The sequence below is a fragment of the Kogia breviceps genome, chromosome 8 (genome assembly GCF_026419965.1).
Source record: "Kogia breviceps isolate mKogBre1 chromosome 8, mKogBre1 haplotype 1, whole genome shotgun sequence".
Classification (NCBI taxonomy): domain Eukaryota; kingdom Metazoa; phylum Chordata; class Mammalia; order Artiodactyla; family Physeteridae; genus Kogia; species Kogia breviceps.
Window position 1 is genome coordinate 6166080 of NC_081317.1, and position 17599 is coordinate 6183678.

Here is a 17599-nt window from a genome sequence, read left to right on the forward strand (position 1 = left end):
GGCCGCGGTGGGTCTTCGTTGCTGCGCGCAGGCTCTCTCTAGTTGCAGCGAGCGGGGGCTACTCTTTGTTGCGGTGCGCGGGCTTCTCATTGCGGTGGCTTCTCTTGTTGCGGAGCACGGGCTCTAGGTGCGCGGGCTAGAATCGCGTGCCCCCTGCAGTGGAAGCCCAGAATCTTAACCACTGCACCACCAGGGAAGTCCCCGATTAAGTATATTTTAAACATCCTAGACCTTCTATTAGAGTATTTATTGAACAAATAGTTCAGAGCATCAGTAAGATGATAACAAATACCTTTCTCGAGGGCCTTGGTTAGCAGATAACAAAGAGATAGAGAGGAAAACTCAAGTCAGTTGCAGAATCAGATAATGTGTATAGCATGCTAAGCTGCGGGGTGAAGATATTCAGAGCAGCAGTAGTTAAAAAATGATTAATGAGGTACTTCATATGTGAAATCACCTGGTCTTATGATGAGCAAATACTAGGAGCTTAAAAGTTGCTCATAGATTCTGCAGCTGAAAAAGCTGCATGTGGATTACAGGTTGTTGGGATAGCGCTGAAGGAAGAATCAGGGCTTGAGTATGATGGATGGGTAGAAATTGAATGGATAGAGCAGAGAGGGAGCCTATGAGATGGAGAGAACTTCATCCCAGGCCTTGCGGGAAGCATATGCTGCTGATGTTGACAGGACGGGGAGTTGAGTAGGATCTCCCAGAGAGGTGACGTGAGAACGGATTGTGAAGGATATTAAGAGTGAAATGGGAGAATGAACGTGATCCACATAAAATGGTATTGAACCTACTTCTCAAAAAACTTACATTGGGAACGTGTTTTATTTTTTTCGAAGAGGGTTTCAGTCCTTGCCATAATTCTTTTATCCCTTTATAGATAAAAAAGGTAAGGCTATACAGTGTTAAATTTCCATTAACCTGGGACTTCCCTGGTGGTCCAGTGGTAAAGAATCCACTTTGCACTGCAGGGGATGCGGGTTCCACCCCTGGTCCGGGAACTAAGGTTCCACATGCCACGGGGCAACTAAGCCTGCACACCGCAACTACTGAGCTCGCGCACCTCAACTAGAGAGCCCGCGTGCCACCAACTGTGGAGCCCACATGCTCTGGAGCCTGTGTGCCACAACTAGAGAAGAGAAAACCCGCACACCCCAACTAGAGAAAAGCCTGCACTTCACAACTGGAGAGAAGCCTGCTGCATGCCACAACAAAGAGCCGGAACACCCGAAAGAAGATCCCGCGTGCCACAACTAAGACTTGACACAGCCATAAAAATAAAATTTAAAAAAATTTTTAAAATTACCGTTAACCTAAAATGGCCGTGCTGGATGTGGGAGAGCTAAGAGTGAAGCACATGTCTATGAATTCTTTGTGAATTCAGTGTCCCTGCCAGTGTACCGTATGATTTCACTCCTGGTTTATATTAAACGAGCTCTTTATTGTTAGCCACTGCTCTTGCCTACAGAACTAGGCTGGTGATAATGGGTTGGGATAAGGTGATAAATAGCAATTGACCTGAAGCCTCAATATATACTAGGGGCCCAATAAGGAGAGGTGGGCCCAGGGACCATCTAAAGGGAGCAGCCATATCTTCACCATCTATCCACACAGCCAGAGACATGTACTAAGGCAGGCCAAGTGTTGTTACTTCTTGGATGTTCCTCCTTTCTGGGTTAAATTCCCTCCTTTCTGAATGATAGGTTGTTTTTATTTTTTTCCATAAGGGTTTGTGAGTAGTAAGTTCTTTAAAAAAAAAAAAAAGACATTTATTCAGCGTCATGATCAGACTATTACATTCAGCAATCAACAGCATGGGTGCAAAAAAAAAAAAAAATCTACATTAAAACCCTTTGTTGGAATGCTTTACACTTTCCACAGAGCAGAAACTAAAATAACCTGTTATACAATTAGTCACAAATACAGTCCTCGAGTTATTTTGCCCATACACATGAGTACTGCCTAAAACATGTCTTCTTTGTAGCAGCTAGGCCCTGCCACCACTGTGCTTGGCTGAGTTCACAAATCTGTTGTAACCTGTAGCTTCCCTGTCACTTCTCTGGCTCTCCTGTCCTGCTAAGCTTTGTTTCCTGGCAGTAATCAAAACCTTCTGCCACTGCCACAGCTACTGCTGCTGCTGGAACCACCAGAGCCACCTTGGTTTCGGGGTTTGGCAAAGTATCGGCCTCCATCCACCACCATAGGGGCCAGAACTTCTGCCTCCAAAGTTTCCTCCTTTCATGGGTCCAAAATTTGAAGATTGATTGTTGTAACTGCCAGAATCATTGTAGCTTTCACCACCTCCAAAATTGCTTCCATCATTACCAAATCCATTATAGCCAACCCCACTGCCACCATATCCCCCACCACCACGGCTGCCACCAAAGCCACCTCGGCCACTGAAGTCTCCTCCACGACCAAAGCTGTCATTCCCACCAAAACCACCTCCACGGCCACCACCAAAGTTTCCAGAACCACTTCGACCTCTTTGGCTGCAGAGGCACTAGCCATCTCTTGCTTAGATAGGGCTTTCCTTACTTCGCAGTTGTGGCCATTCACCGTGTGGTATTTCTGACCGACAGTCTTGTCTACGGAGTCATGGTCGTCAAAGGTTACGAAAGCAAAGCCTCTCTTTTTGCCACTGCCCCCATCAGTCATGATTTCAATCACTTCAATCTTCCCATGCTGTTCAAAATCGTCTCTTAGGTGATGTTCTTCAATGTCTTCTTGAATGCCACCAACAAAAATCTTTTTCACGGTGAAGTGGGCACCAGGTCTTTGAGAATCTTCTCTTGAGGCGGCCCTCTTTGGTTCCACAACTCTCCCATCCACCTCGTGTGGCCTTGCCTTCATGGCCGCGCGCACCTCCTCCACGGTGGCCTACGTGACAAACCCGAAGCCTCTGGAGCGCTTGGTGTTTGGATCCCTCATGACCACACAATCTGTGAGCGTCCCCCACTGCCCAGAATGGCTCCTCAGACTCTCATCGGTTGTTCAAAGCTCAAACCTCCGATGAAGAGCTTCCGCAGCTGTTTGGGCTCTTTGGGTGACTCTGACTTAGACATGACGGCCGTGGACGGGGGCGGGGGGGAGACGTCAACGGTGCTTCCTCGGCGGCGTCCACGAGCAGAAAGGAGTAATCTACCGAACGTATCTCGTAAGTTCTTTATTTGTCTGAAATGTCTTTATTTTGTCCTCACTCTAATGTGATGGTTTAGTTAGGTATAGAATTCTAAGCTGACAATGATTTTCTCTAAACATTTTGAAAACCTCATTCCATTGTCTTTTATCATTGATTGTTCCTTTGGGAAGTTGGCTGACTACTTAACTGTGTGCCTTTTCTGGATATTTGACTGTCCTCCCTAGCTCTTAAGACCTTATCATGGCCTTCCGTATTCTGTGGCATCACTGTGATATTTCAAAGTACAGACTTTTTGTTTCTTATTTACTCTGCTTAGGGTTCATTGGGGATTTGCTCCTTTCATAAATGTAGGAAAACTCTCAGGTGTTAATTCTTCAAATATGCCTTTCTTTCATTCTCTTGAATTGTTGGTTCTGGGGCTCAGATATGTATGAAACTTCTCATTCTATTCCCCGTGCTTCTTAACTTCTTTTTCCTTCATTTCATTTCTTTATCTCTATATATTACACTTTGTGTAACTTTCTCAGCTACTTCATGAGTTCTCTTCAATTATTCTATTATTTAACTGATTTATTAAGTTTTTAAATTTCAATGAGTGCATTTTTAATTTCTGGAAGTTCCATTTGCTTCTTTCTCAGATATGCTTCATCTTTATAATGTCTTTTCATTTTCTTGTGATTTATGTTGCTTCTTTTATTGCTTTAATCCTTTTAAATGTTCTTGTTTTATATGTTCTTTACATTTTTCTTTTAGCTCAGGTTTTTTTAAAAAAATAATTAATTAATTAGTTTGGTTTTTTGTTTATGGCTGCATTGGGTCTTCGTTGTTGCACATGGGCTTTCTCTAGTTGTGGCGAGGGGGGCTACTCTTCATTGCGGTGTGCGTGCTTCTCATTGCAGTGGTTTCTCTTGTTGCAGAGCATGGGCTCTAGGCACGTGGGCTTCAGTAGTTGTGGCACGTGGGCTCTAGAGTGCAGGCTCGGTAGTTGAGGAGCACGGGCTTAGTTGCTCCCCTGCATGTGGGATCTTCCTGGACCAGGGCTCGAACCCTTGTCGCCTGCATTGGCAGGCAGATTCTTAACCACTGCACCACCACGGAAGTCCCTAGCTTAAGTTTTTATGGTGATAGTTTTTCTCTCTACTCTGTCAGCTCTCACAGTGGTTTATTTCCTTGTGCATTTATGATTGTTAATATTATTATGTTTTGTATGAGCATACCTTCAACAGGGATGGTTTTTTTCCTCTGGGAATCCCTTAAAAGCAGGATTGTGGGTGTATCCCCACTCCCATTAGGGTTTTGTATTTATTTTGGCCAGACAGCCTGGGGCCGATTTTTATGTTAATTTCTTGTGGTGGAGATTCTTGCAACACCTTTCTGGTACACACAGGCTTAAGGTTTTGTTTCTCAGAGGACACTCTTACCCCATTTCATCCCATAGCCTGATAACTAATCAAACTTCTTTGTTGTCTTCTTTGACCCCTAGAAGTTTTGCTAGGTGTTGCCCAGCTTAAGGAACGAACAGAAAAGTAGTACTGTGGTCAAAATTCAGGAAGGGCCTGTAATCTTTTATCTTGACCTTTTAAGAATATATTACTGAAAATAACATTTGTAAGATTTCTAGTATTAAACATTCCTGATTAAACATCTATTGTGACTTGGGTACTAAGGATGAACAGCTGCTCACCAAACACCTCAGATTTCTCTCTTTTTTTTTTAAACTGAAGTGTAGTTTTTTAAATAATGTTTCATGTGTACAGCAAAGTGATTCAGCCATAAATATATATATATATATATATACTTTTTCAGATTCTTTTCCATTATAGGTTATTACAAAATATTCAATATAGTTCCCTGTGCTATCTAGGAGGTACTTGTTGTTTATTTTATATATAGTCGTGTGTATCTGTTAACCCCAAATTCCTAATTTGTCCCCCTCCCCTTTCCCCTTTTGTAACCATAAGTTTGTTTTGTGAGTCTATTTCTGTTTTGTAGATAAGTTCATGTCTCATTTTTTTTAGATTCCACATGTAAGTGATATCATATGGTATTTGTCTTTCTCTGACTTACTTCATTTAATGTGATAATATCTAGGTCCATCCATGTTGCTGCAAATGGCATTATTTCATTATTTTTAATGGCTGAGTAATATTCCATTGTGTGTGTGTGTGTGTGTGTGTGTGTGTGTGTGTGTGTGTACATGTACATATATATACCTCAGATTTCATGGTATTTCATTTCTTTCTCCTGGGTATATAACATGATTAATTTTTTTTACTCTTCTAAGGAATATATATGTTTTGTAGAACTGCATTTCAGAGTGCTTTCAGTATTTTTGCTCTTCACAATAATGCCACAGCCGTAGAGAATGATGATCATATAGGCATCAACTTTCCAGAATCCAGGCTGTTCTCCTCAGCTGTGCATATATGGAAGCTAGTGCGTGTCATATTTGGGGATGACGTTATTTATTAAGGGGAGAAAGGGAAGAGAAAGAGATCATCAGTCTCGACCTACTATAACTGAACACTCAAGACCCTTGCCAATAATAATGTGTTAGAAGCCAGGGAGGAGGAGGGGGCAAGTCTTGGAAACCATGATTTATATTTTACCAAGATCTCTGAGCTCATACCAAGTTTGTTTTCACCAGCTTAACTTGGAGGTATGCCAGCATCAAGAGCAATCATATCAGCAGTGGCTTCTGTTTCAGCAGAAAATGTCACTCACCTTCTAATTCTACTTTTTAAATAAGGCAACTGGGGTATAGGGAAACAGAAGGCCTTTTCTTAAAACTGTTTAGCAAGTGAATGGCCCCTGAGGGATTGAGATGCTGGTCTCATTTTCTATCTTTCATATTCTCTCCTTCTATTTCAGCACCAAAGTAACCTACAATGCTGGGGCTAGAAGTTGTAAGCCTGTTTAAAAGAAAAAAGAAATCAGGAAATTGCTGGAATATTTCAAGCATATTTCTTTGGTTAACTTATTTTGAAGTTTTTCTGTGTTCTGTATTTTAGCTGCCCTTATAATTTATCAAAGACAGACTCATTGTTTTGGCAAGTCCTGGCCTGGAAGTCTCCAACAAAAACTCACGGTGTTCTGTCTGAATAGGAATGTTTAGATGCATTTTAGTCTTGAACTTGAAAATGTATTCTAGATGCAACAGTTTGCTGGGAAATTGAAACAATGCCATTTATCATACAACAACATTACTCCAGACAGAGAGCTTTTCCATCTCTTCCTTTGTTAATATCCCTCCTACTATATCTTTCAGAGCAGCGTGTGTGTGTGTGTGTGTGTGTGTGTGTGTGTGTGTGTGTGTGTGTGTGTACACCTCAAAAGCAATCCATACCTCTTCAATCTTTCACTGTTTCTGGAATTCTGCATTAGAATTTGCCTCTTTCACTAAGCTTTTTGGCAAAATAAACTAACTTCATCACTCTTTTCAGAAGTGATCATTATTAATGTTTTATTTTTATAATAATGAGATTATACTGTAAATACTGTTTTAGAAACTTGAAAAAAATTAAATTATATATAGCTTTCACTTTCCTTTATTAAATACTCTTTCAGATTATTTTTCTTCCAAGCTACACAATAGTCCATCAAGGGTATGACATATAATTAACCAATCACATCACTGGACATTGTCTCAAATTATTAGCTATTGTAAACAATACTGTGTGGATATCTTTTGTGAACACTGAAAATTATTTCATTAGGATAAATTACCAGAAGTAGAATTGCTGGGTCAAAGACGAGGGTGCAATCAGTTTTACTCCTAATCATTGACAGATCATAGAGAAATTCAGTTTAACAGTTAGAAGTTTCGGGGATTCTCAATAGATTGCTGTTTTTCTGGTCTCAAAAATACCTAGAGGAGGACTTCTCTGGTGGCGCAGTGGTTAAGAATCCGCCTGCCAATGCAGGGACCCGGGTTCGATCCCTGGTCCAGGAAGATCCCACATGCCGCGGAGCAACTTAACCCGTGCGCCACAACTATTGAGCCTGCGCTCTAGAGCCCATGCTCCGCAACAAGAGAAGCCACCGCAATGAGAAGCCCGCGCACCGCGACGAAGAGTAGCCCCCGCTCACTGCAACTGGAGAAAGCCCACGCGCAGCAATGAAGACCCAACGCAGCCATAAATAAATAAATTACTTAAAAAAAAATAAAGTACATCCTTTATTTAAAAAAAAAACCTAGAGGGGCTTCCCTGGTGGTCCAGTGGTTAAGATTTCATGCTTCCACTGCAGGGGGTGTGGGTTTGATCCCTGGTTGGGGAACTAAGATCCCACATGCTGTGCAGTGCTGCATGGGGGTGGGGGGAACAACACACCTAGAGAAAAGGTCACAACATCCAGTGGCCTCTGCCTCTCTTGTATGCTGTGAAAATGTGTGCATTTCTTCTCTTTAACCTGGCCACGTCCAAAAGGAAAGGTGCTCCAGTCGTTGGAGCTACTGGTGACTCTGATACTCACCATCTTTGCCAGCTGTTGATCGGGGATCATTGTAATGTGGTGGTGTCAGTTAATGATGTCCTTGCAGCTGTGTTCTTGGAACTTTCCGGTGAATTTCCCAAGGCTGCTCTACCTCTTCTCAGTGTTATCTCAGATCCCGCTCCACCAGGGAAGGACCCTCGGTTGTCACTATTACCAATGTTTACCAGAGGGTGGAACGTGCAGGGACTTTTACTTTCTAAACCTTACAATTCTGTAAATTTGAATTATTTACAGCAAGCATATTTTTGTAATTGGGTGAAAAAAGAACTAAAGATGGAGAGAGGCCAGATAACCCAGGTTATTAAGTTCGTAAGTTTGATTTTATCCACAATATTAAGTCAGCGGCTCAGGTAGTTGCAGGAGGGTGAATTGAGAGCCAGGTGCCCTGCTGGATTCTTGCTGTGTCTCCAGCCCAGGCTCTGTGCCCTTTTGGCTGGATTTCGGGGCTGGTGGTCAGGCCATCTGCCCCCTAAGTGGAGCTGTTGCAGGTCACTGGCTATTGGATTATAAATATGGACAGCCTAGCTGTGGTTCAGAATAGTAAATTCAGAATAAAATCTCAATTTAGCCCTCCTTTCCCCTCTGGCCTAAAATACAATTGATCTCTTCTTATGATAATGATGAAATAAAATATTGAAAGTCCAGCTGATCCAGAGAACATTTACTGCTGTTGGAACTACCAGTGATGAAACATTTTTCATTGTGCTCTCCCCAAATTTTTGGTAATCAAGTGGGGCCTTCCTAGTTGTTATATTTACATACTTCTAACCAAGGAAAAATATGACTTTCCAAAAGCTAGGAATGCTGCTGCAATAAATAGTTTATCATTTAAGGAACAGCCATGTATACAGTCCTGAGAAGTCTGAGGTCATGTTCACAAATTAATACATCTCATTATGTATTTAACAATAAATATATAACTAGAACCAGTCCCTATTTGCTCATTTTGTTAAAAGGTCAAAAGCTATAAGCAGCCCTGGTAAAAGATGTAAGTATAACTACGTTCCCTGTGTGAGGGTAAACACATTCCTTAGTATAGCTCATTTTCTCTGTTTATGACAATTGAGACTCAGCCAGCAGTGTTCTTTTCTTCTTAATATTTGAAATATTAAGGAAAAAGTAATAGCGAATTGAACAGGAAATAGCTACACATTTTGGCCATGCTAATCATCTAAATTTAACTAACTATATGGATTTTAGTATTTTTGTCTTTAAACCTGTGAGGATTTAGAAGCATTGGGCTGCAGCTCGGTTTCTAAAATATTGTTTTCTTTATTTAGAAACTGTAACTCTGACCTTTTAGGCAGCACAGCTTTATTTCCATAGGATGTTGAGTTAGACGGTGTTAAGAATTACTAAGCAGTGAAGTAGCGCTTAAGCAATACATACTTAGGCCTATTTGGATTTATTTGGGGAGATTCCCAAGGATTTGTCAAAGAAATTCTAAAATTTAAATTCAGTCTTTCTGATTGACAGTGAAACTGGTGTAGTAGTTCTTATTTAAAGATGGCTGTGAATTACAGCCTCATGCAGTTGTGGTCATTCTGGACTTTTTTAGAATGTTATCTCTAAAGTCTGTAACTCTGAGTCATTAGGAAAAAAAAAAAAAAAATCCTCTGACCTTCTCTCTGCCATACAGTAATATTGCTATAAGATGCGGTATCTTTTATTCTTAGAATGAGAACATGAATGAAAAGAAATCGCTAATGGTCTGGCTGAGAATAGAAATACTGTACCTCTTTAAGATAATAGTTGCTATTTTCAGATGGACTTAAAAAGGGAGGAGAAGTTGTGATGCTTCTAATCTTCATGTAGCCTTAGACACTGGGAGATACACTCTCGAAACTTAGCAGTTACTCCAAGTAAGTTTTTGAAGATACTTTAAAAGATATTTTTAAAAACATATTTGTAGTAATGAGTAACTGACTCAGCACTAGTTTTAGAGAGAGACTCTTGAAGTTCCATCGCAAAATAAACATAGCAGCTTATGAAACGAAAATAGATTTCCATAGTAAATGTTGGTCAGGACAGTGGCACATTCCTGGGCCTGGGATTCAACAGTGGATATTAATTCAAAGCAGCTGGGTGCTGCGATTGAGAGTAAGACAGTCCTGTCTTCCTGCCGTGGCCTTGCAGAATGTGATGTGTGACAATATTTTGCTGCTTTTAAATGTTGCTTTATCCTTTTAGTGAGTCAGAGAGAATCTGCAGAGGTACAGAGGCTTTTGCAACCTCAGGTCCAAACTTTTCCTTTCAAGAAAACTCCCAGAGAGATCATGCTTCTTTTACGAAAGGTAGACCCATTCCCTCTGGAGTCTGTTTTCTTCTACTCAGCTCACTTTCCAGGCTGGATTTTATCCATGTTCTTCCTCATCTCAGTTTCTTCCATAGTTTACATCTACTGGTCACCTAGTTACATTTCAGGAATGCATTGTGCAGGGCACTGTGAAACTATTATGAATTAATATGCTTATAAAAGCAATTATATAGCCAAAGCAAAAACATGATTAGAGATTCTGGGGAGTTCAGAGGTTAGAGGATGACGACCCCTTCCAATCAGATGGTGCTGGGGTACCTCTGGCAGAGGCTCACCTCCAGTTCTCATGGGTAAAATATTCTATGGTCCTTACGATGGCTTGATTGTCAGGAAACATTAATCTGCTTATCTGGGGTGTGTGTGTGTGTGTGTGTGTGTGTATACACACATAAGTGCATATTTAATGATGACATTCTGATCTCTGTTTCAGAACTAAGCTATTTTAAGTTTTCACCAAATTAGAATCATTTCTGCAAAATAAATAAGGAGACTGTCCATCTTGCTACTCTCCTTACAAAAGAGATGACGGAACCTCCCTCCCCTGGGATTTTTCTGAGACTTTTTTTCTGAGGGAGTTTTGCAAATGAAAGAGAATTTTTTAGAAACGGGAGGTCTACCTGGGGATTTCCTTGTGTGTTTGGGTTTTTTTCCAGCAGTCATAATAGAGTGAGAAATGATAAAATTCTAGGTAATTGAAAGAGTTAAACGGGTTTTTGAGTTGGTTGCATGGGGGGAACAGATGGAGTGTAGGTGGGGAGGCTACTATTTAGATGGAGGAGGGTTACTGTGTATCGGAGAGGCGTGGATTTTGCAGGGTAGCTGGGGACTAGCTTAATGTATTTGCTAGTGAACACAGTGCAGCGGAAGCCAAAGCGTATGGTCAGGAAGGGAGTTAACAGTCCGCTGACAAAGAGGAAGAATGTGGCAGCTGAACTAACTGAGGGGAGGTAAGAAGTTGGTAAATTGGTTTCGAGGTACCTAAGGGTCTTAAGAAACTAAGAAGCCTCAGGTAATAAGGAAATCAGTTTGGAAATATTCGTATTGTTCCCTGCATTTGGGGAGTGTCTCCGTATGAACAGAGAAGAAAATAAAGGAAGCAGCTCCGAATGAGCACCTTGGGGTTTCACGGGTACACAGATGAGCGAAGCAAATCAAGGAAGTGAAATCAGGTTAAGCCTTCAAGTCACAGAGGCAGGAAACCAATGAAGGACATGGAGGCGCGAAGAAACCGATCTGGTACCGGTGATCAGACAGAGTGGGACAAACGACTCCAGCCTTTCTTCTTCGTGTTGGCATTGGAACGGTTCTTCACTGTTTCTTTTTCTTTTTTTAAGCAGTTAGGTTCAGTGAACCAAGACAAAACAACAAACAAAAGTTGCCTTGGGTATGTTGGAACAAGGTCCTTTTCCTGTTGTGTTCTCGGTTCAGTGTGGTAAGTTTTGCCCAGTATACAGGCCAAGCTATCTCTTCAGCTGGCAGGGGGTAGTTTTTGCCCTGCAGGGACCTCAGATTGTCTTAGAGATTCATGAGGTTGTATTTATCAAGGCACCTCCAAGGTGCTAGAGGAATCTGAGAAGCTGTTACCAGCATAACAATCTCTGCTATTCGTGGAGGACTTTCAACTTCACAGACATTCTTGTTTTAACTTTCAAATCGATTCTGCAGTTTGTCACTAAGAGCCCCTTTCTTGCCTGTGTGTAATTAGCCAAGAAATGAATGAGAAGAGACAAACAAATGTATGAATTCTATTATCATTTAGGAGAAAAGCAATGCAGTAAAACACAAAATAGCACGCACGCGCGCGCGCACACACACACATAAAAAGCATAAAGAGGGCACCATACTTACTGCTTCTTTAAAATATATTCTGAAAAGAAACATAGTGGAGAGTTTTAGAAAGATCCCTTTAGATCAGTGGTTCATGTACCTTTTTAAAAAAAATTAATTTATTTATTTTTAGCTGCGTTGGGTCTTTGTTGCTGTGGCGGGCTTTCTCTAGTTGTGGCGAGCGGGGCCAACTCTCCGTTGCGGTGCATGGGCTTCTCACTGCGGCAGCTTCTCTTGTTGTGGAGCACGGGCTCTAGGCGCGCGGGCTTCAGTAGTTGTGGCTCACGGGCTTAGTTGCTCTGCGGTATGTGGGATCTTCCTGGACCAGGGACCACACTCGTGTCCCCTGCATTGGCAGGTGGATTCTCAACCACTGTACCACCAGGGGAGCCCCGATATGCCTTTTTAATTCATGAACTCCGTTGAGAATTGGAATAAAAAATTTATGGATCGCCCATCCCCTCCTCAGGAAATAAAAAAATATGATCAGCGGTTCCCATAAGGGAACCTAAATCTAGGTAACATAAATGTGAGAATTGGGCCAAGTGCAGACAATAGAGAATGTTGGCACATGTGTCAGAATAGAAAGCAATGCCAAGTTAAGACAATAGAGAATGGCGGGGTTTGTGAAAAATTAGGCTGCACATCCTTGCCTAAAGTAAATTCAAATTCTAAATAATTTCTTTTTCTTTTTCCTTTTTTAAAAAATTGAATTGCAGTTGATTTATAATATTATGTTAGTTTCAGGTGTACAGCATAGTGATTCAGTATTTTTGCAGATTATACTCCACTATAGGTTATTACAAGATAATGGCCATAATTCCCTGTGCTATACAGTATATCCTTGTTGCTTATCTATTATAAATACAGTAGCTTGTATCGTTAATCCCATACCCCTAATTTGTCCCTTTCCCCTTTGGTAACCACAAGTTTGTTTTCTATCTGTGAGTCTGATATTCATTTGTACTATTTTTTTAGAGTCCACGTGTAAGTGACCTCACACAGTATTTGTCTTTCTCTGTCTGACTCCTTTCACTAAAGCATAATATTCCCTAGGGCCATCCATGTTGCTGCAAATGTCAGTATTTCATTCTTTTTTATATCCGAGTAATATTCCAGTGTGTGTGTGTGTGTGTGTGTGTGTGTGTGTGTGTGTGTGTGTGTGTGTATCACATCTTCCTAATCAAGTCATCTGTTGATAGACACTTGGGTTGCTTCCACGGCTTGGCTATTGTAAATAGTGCTGCTATGAACATTGGGGTGCGTGTATCTTTTCGAATTAATGTTTTCATTTTTTTTCTGGATATATACCCAAGAGTGGAATTGCTGGATCATATGGTAGTTTTATTTTTAGTTTTTTGAGGAACCTCTATATTGTCTTCCGTAGGGGCTGCGCCAATTTCCACCAATAGTGCACAAGGGTTCACTTTTCTCTACATCCTCACCAGCATTTGTTATTTGTAGACTTTTTCCTGATAGCCATTTTGACAGGTGTGAGGTGATAGTTCATTGGGTTTTTTTATTTTTTTTTTATGGTGTAATATGTATTTATTTGCACATGGGAAAGTTGTTGGTTTTTTTTTTTTTTCTTTTCTTTTCTTTTTTAACATCTTTATTGGAGTATAACTGTTTTACAATAGTGTGTTAGTTTCTCCTTTACAACAAAGTGAATCAGTTATACATATACATATGTTCCCATATCTCTTCCTGATAGTTCATTGTCGTTTTGACTTGCATTTCTCTAATAATTAGTGATGTCGAGCAGCTTTTCATGTGCTTCTTGGCCATCTGTGTGTCTTCTTTGGAGAAATGTCTTTTCAGGTCTTCTGCCCCTTTTTGGATTGGGTTGTTTAAACAAACTTTTTTAAAACAGCGCCTGCTAAATCCAACAAATGGGAGGTAAATTTGATCCCCCAGTTCCTCCAGTTTGCAATCCTAGGCTTTTACTTATTATGTGTAAACATGGGGGTATTCTCATTTTTTTGCCCTAAGGCACGACAGCAAGCTCAAATGCGTCACCAAATGGCAGAGGACAGCAAAGCAGATTACTCATCAATTCTTCAGAAATTCAACCACGAGCAGCATGAATATTACCATACTCACATTCCCAATATCTTTCAGGTAAGGAGTTCGGATCTCTCAGATTTGCTTTGCTTAGAAAAACGTTGCCTTGGAATCATGATTTCTGGGCTTATATTCTAAGTATTTATATAATTCTAAGTTTCCTCTAATTCAAACCATTTTTTAAAACATTCAGATCAAGCACTGACTGACATTAAGATGAAATATAACATGAATCCCAAGATTAATCAACAGCCTTTGCAAACTTCCTTGGTTTTTGCCCCTGCAGCCATTCTTGGTCAGTCTCAGAACTGTGATTCTCAGATTAACACTCTTTTTGCTAAAAGGACCATTCTGGTTACAAAAATTCCAACTTACCTTTAGGAATCTAAGCAGCATTGAGACAGTTGTAGGATTTGAACAGATGACAGTTCTTTCCTCTGGATTGTTTTTCTTTTGGCTACTTTAGGTTGTCAAAAATAGTATGAGGAAAGATACATACATTCCCACTCTGGGAATTTTTTTTACAACTTGAAGTCCACCTGTAGAAAAAATAATAAACATTTGTGTCATAGTGTCTACTTAGCAAACAAGAACCTCCAGCTTGTAGAAGGCAGGTATAGTAGTTAACGTAAGCCTGTGTTGGGTCAAAGCAGTTAACCAAATACCATACTTTTGGTAAAGGATAAAGCAGTGCCTCAAAGATGGAGGAGATGTTTAAAATCTAATACCAAATGGTGTTAACAGTAAAACTACTTGAGTTTCGGGTTCTTACTGAAATGGGAATGGAATTGTGTGAAGTGTACGTTTAGGCAGCCCAGCAATTCATAAAATAGGTGTCCAGCTGGCTAAGGTAGAGGCACAAGAAATTTACGGTTGCTGTAACTCTAACCTTTTTATAGGCCTGTTTCCCGCCTAGAGAATTTTTTAGAGGTAACAGTGCTGCCAAAAAACAACTTCCTTAAGTAACAGTGGACCAAACTGGGACTTCCATGGTGGTGAAGTGGTTAAGAGACTGCCTGCCAATGCAGGGGACACAGGTTCGAGCCCTGGTCTGGGAAGATCCCACATGTTGCAGAGCAAATAAGCCCAAGTGCCACAACTACTGAGCCTGCACTCTACAGCCCACGAGCCACAACTACTGAAGCCCATGTGCCTGGAGCCCGTGCTCCGCAACAAAAGAAGCCACCGCAACGAGAAGCCCGCACGCCCCAACGAAGAGTAGCCCCCGCTCGCCGCAACTAGAGAAAGCCCGCGTGCAGCAACAAAGACCCAACACAGCCAAGATTAAATTAATTAATTTTTTTAAAACCCAGAAAACACTGGACCAAATTAATTTTATGCAAATTCTAATGTTTCAGAAAATACAAGAGATGGAGGAGAGGAGGATAGTGAGAATTGGAGAATCAGTGAAGACGTATGCAGAGCTGGATCGGCAGGTGATTCCAATCATTGGGAAGTGCTTGGATGGAATAGTAAAGGCAGCAGAGTCAATTGATCCAAAAAATGTAAGTACTGTAGTTCGGACTTAATTTGTAACCAAGAGTTTGCGGTCCCATTATTTCCCTGCCCCTTTCCACAGTGACCATATTTAATCACCTGAAAGTAGTTGCTTTCAGTGGGTCACGAATACTTTTCAACAGTAGCAGCAGCATTTTAGAGTGTTTTAATTGAGCCTTCTGTGTTTCATATTAGTATAGTCACGGGCACAGGATTGTAGAGCTGAATCTGCCAGTATAGGTTTAGGTTCATATAACAGTGGCAATAGTGTCTTAAGGTGGTTTATTTTTCCTTCCATGTAAAGATGCCTAGAGGCAAGAGGGTCCAACCATGGTATGGGCAGATAGTCCGCAAGTTCTCAGCGACCCAGGCTTCTCCTAGTCCACAGCTTTTGATGATGTGACTTTCGAACTCAATATGGCTTCTGTAGCTCCAACCATCACATCCAAATTCCAGAAAACATTATATAGAGAAGGGCCCATGCCACCTCTTTAAAGAGGCTTCCTAAAATTGCTTCCTGTACTTCTGCCTATACCTCAAGAGATCTCAGAGGTCAAAACCTAGGGGCCACCTCCTGCTGCACAAAAGACTGGGGAGTGAAACCTTTTTGCTGGGTGGCCATGTGCCTGACTTAAAGTCAGGGTTCTTGTTACTAAGAAGGAAGGGTGATTGGCTATTGCAAGACAATTGATGCCTATGGCACACCTACAAAATCAGTGTCAACTGAAATAGCTACGGCAAATTGTGGGCTCACTGTAGGAAGTTGAGATTTTTCCAAATTGTCTTCTCTAGTAGTTTTTTTTTTTTTTTTTAAGATTTATTTATTTATTTTATATTTATTTTCGGCTGCATCGGGTCTTCATTGCTGCACGCGGGCTTTCTCTAGTTGTGGCGAGCGGGGACTACTCTTCGTTGTGGTGCGTGGGCTTCTCATTGCGGCGGCTTCTCTTGTTGTGGAACACGGGCTCTAGGCATGCGGGCTCAGTAGTTGCGGCTTGCGGGCTCTAGAGCGCAGGCTCAGTAGTTGTGGTGCACGGGCTTAGTTGTTTCACGGTATGTGGGATCTTCCCGGACCAGGGCTCGAACCCATGTCCCCTGCCTTGGCAGGCGGATTCTTAACCACTGCACCACCGGGGAAGTCCCCATCTAGTAGATTTTTTAAATCAGATGATCATTGAGTTAGAAAGTTATTACAAATCACATGTGCTTTTGTGACAGTTTAACTATACATCTATCTATCTATCTTTGACACCGATGGTGGTCATTTCCTTACACATTGGTCTTCACCACCTGACCCCAAGAAGATTCTGAACTCAAAGTTCCTGGCAGGGTGCACACCACAGATCAGGCAATCAGTTCGCTGATTTATTCAGCAAACATTTATTGCACCGTTATCACCGGACACCATCTAGGTACTAGGGACACAGTGGAGGAAAAACAGAAGGGAGCTTACATTCTAGTAGAGGAGAGACTGTGAACAAATATGTACATAAAGAAAAATTATTCAATAGATTCATATCTTTGAACCACAATTAACCAAAGAAATCAGAGATTATCTACTCTCTGCTTTGAGTTTGTGTATGCCAAATTGCTTTAAGACCTTCTGATGAGAACCAGTTTTTGTACTACTGTATTTTTCAAGGGAGTTGCATAATAAATGGCCCAATTCTTCTGCTTTTAGCAAAGTCATTCTTTTTTTTTTTTTTTAGCAAAGTCATTCTTAATTAATATTTGTTTCTGTAAACGTAGAAAAATGGTTAGTTATTAAAAGTATCTTCAGATCTCAGCTAGACATGTAGCTTTACAAATTATTCTTTCTAATGATAAAAATATTACTAGAAAATCTATTATTAATCAGTATAACTTATTTAGAATATCATCTGTATGAGGTCATCATAGTTCATTGTGTAAAAGGTATTTGCACGCCTTTGAACGTACTTGTGTGTGATGGGTGTAATTTCAGGATTCACAGCTGGCCATAGAAGCTTATAAGTCTGGTTTTGAGCCGCCCGGAGACATTGAATTTGAGGATTACACTCAGCCGATGAAGCGCACTGTGTCAGATAACAGCCTTTCGAATTCCAGAGGAGAAGGCAAATCAGAGCTCAAATTTGGTGGCAAATCCAAAGGAAAGTTATGGCCGTTCATCAAAAAAAATAAGGTACTGATGGCTGGACCCAGTGTGAAATGAGTGTTATAAAGTGTGGAGAGGTTCATTTTATCTTGAATTGTTAAAGGAATGAAGATTTTAA

At 41.0% G+C, this 17599-nt stretch overlaps 1 protein-coding gene and 1 pseudogene across 25 annotated transcripts in view; one reads left to right on the top strand and one right to left on the bottom strand.

The window, feature by feature from the left end:
* FNBP1 (formin binding protein 1) overlaps nucleotides 1-17599 on the top strand; it is a 140868-nt gene that overhangs the window by 95242 nt on the left and 28027 nt on the right. For all 25 annotated transcript variants that reach the window (XR_010841823.1, XM_067040525.1, XM_067040533.1 and 22 more), the window contains exons 7-9: nucleotides 13779-13907; nucleotides 15209-15355; nucleotides 17311-17508. Coding sequence is in view for 24 of the 25 variants with exons in the window: in XM_067040525.1 (XP_066896626.1) it covers nucleotides 13779-13907; nucleotides 15209-15355; nucleotides 17311-17508 (474 nt within the window). In the remaining variant the exon portion in view is untranslated. The remainder of the gene's footprint in view (nucleotides 1-13778; nucleotides 13908-15208; nucleotides 15356-17310; nucleotides 17509-17599) is intronic.
* Nucleotides 1864-3071, bottom strand: LOC131761345 (heterogeneous nuclear ribonucleoprotein A1-like; annotated as a pseudogene).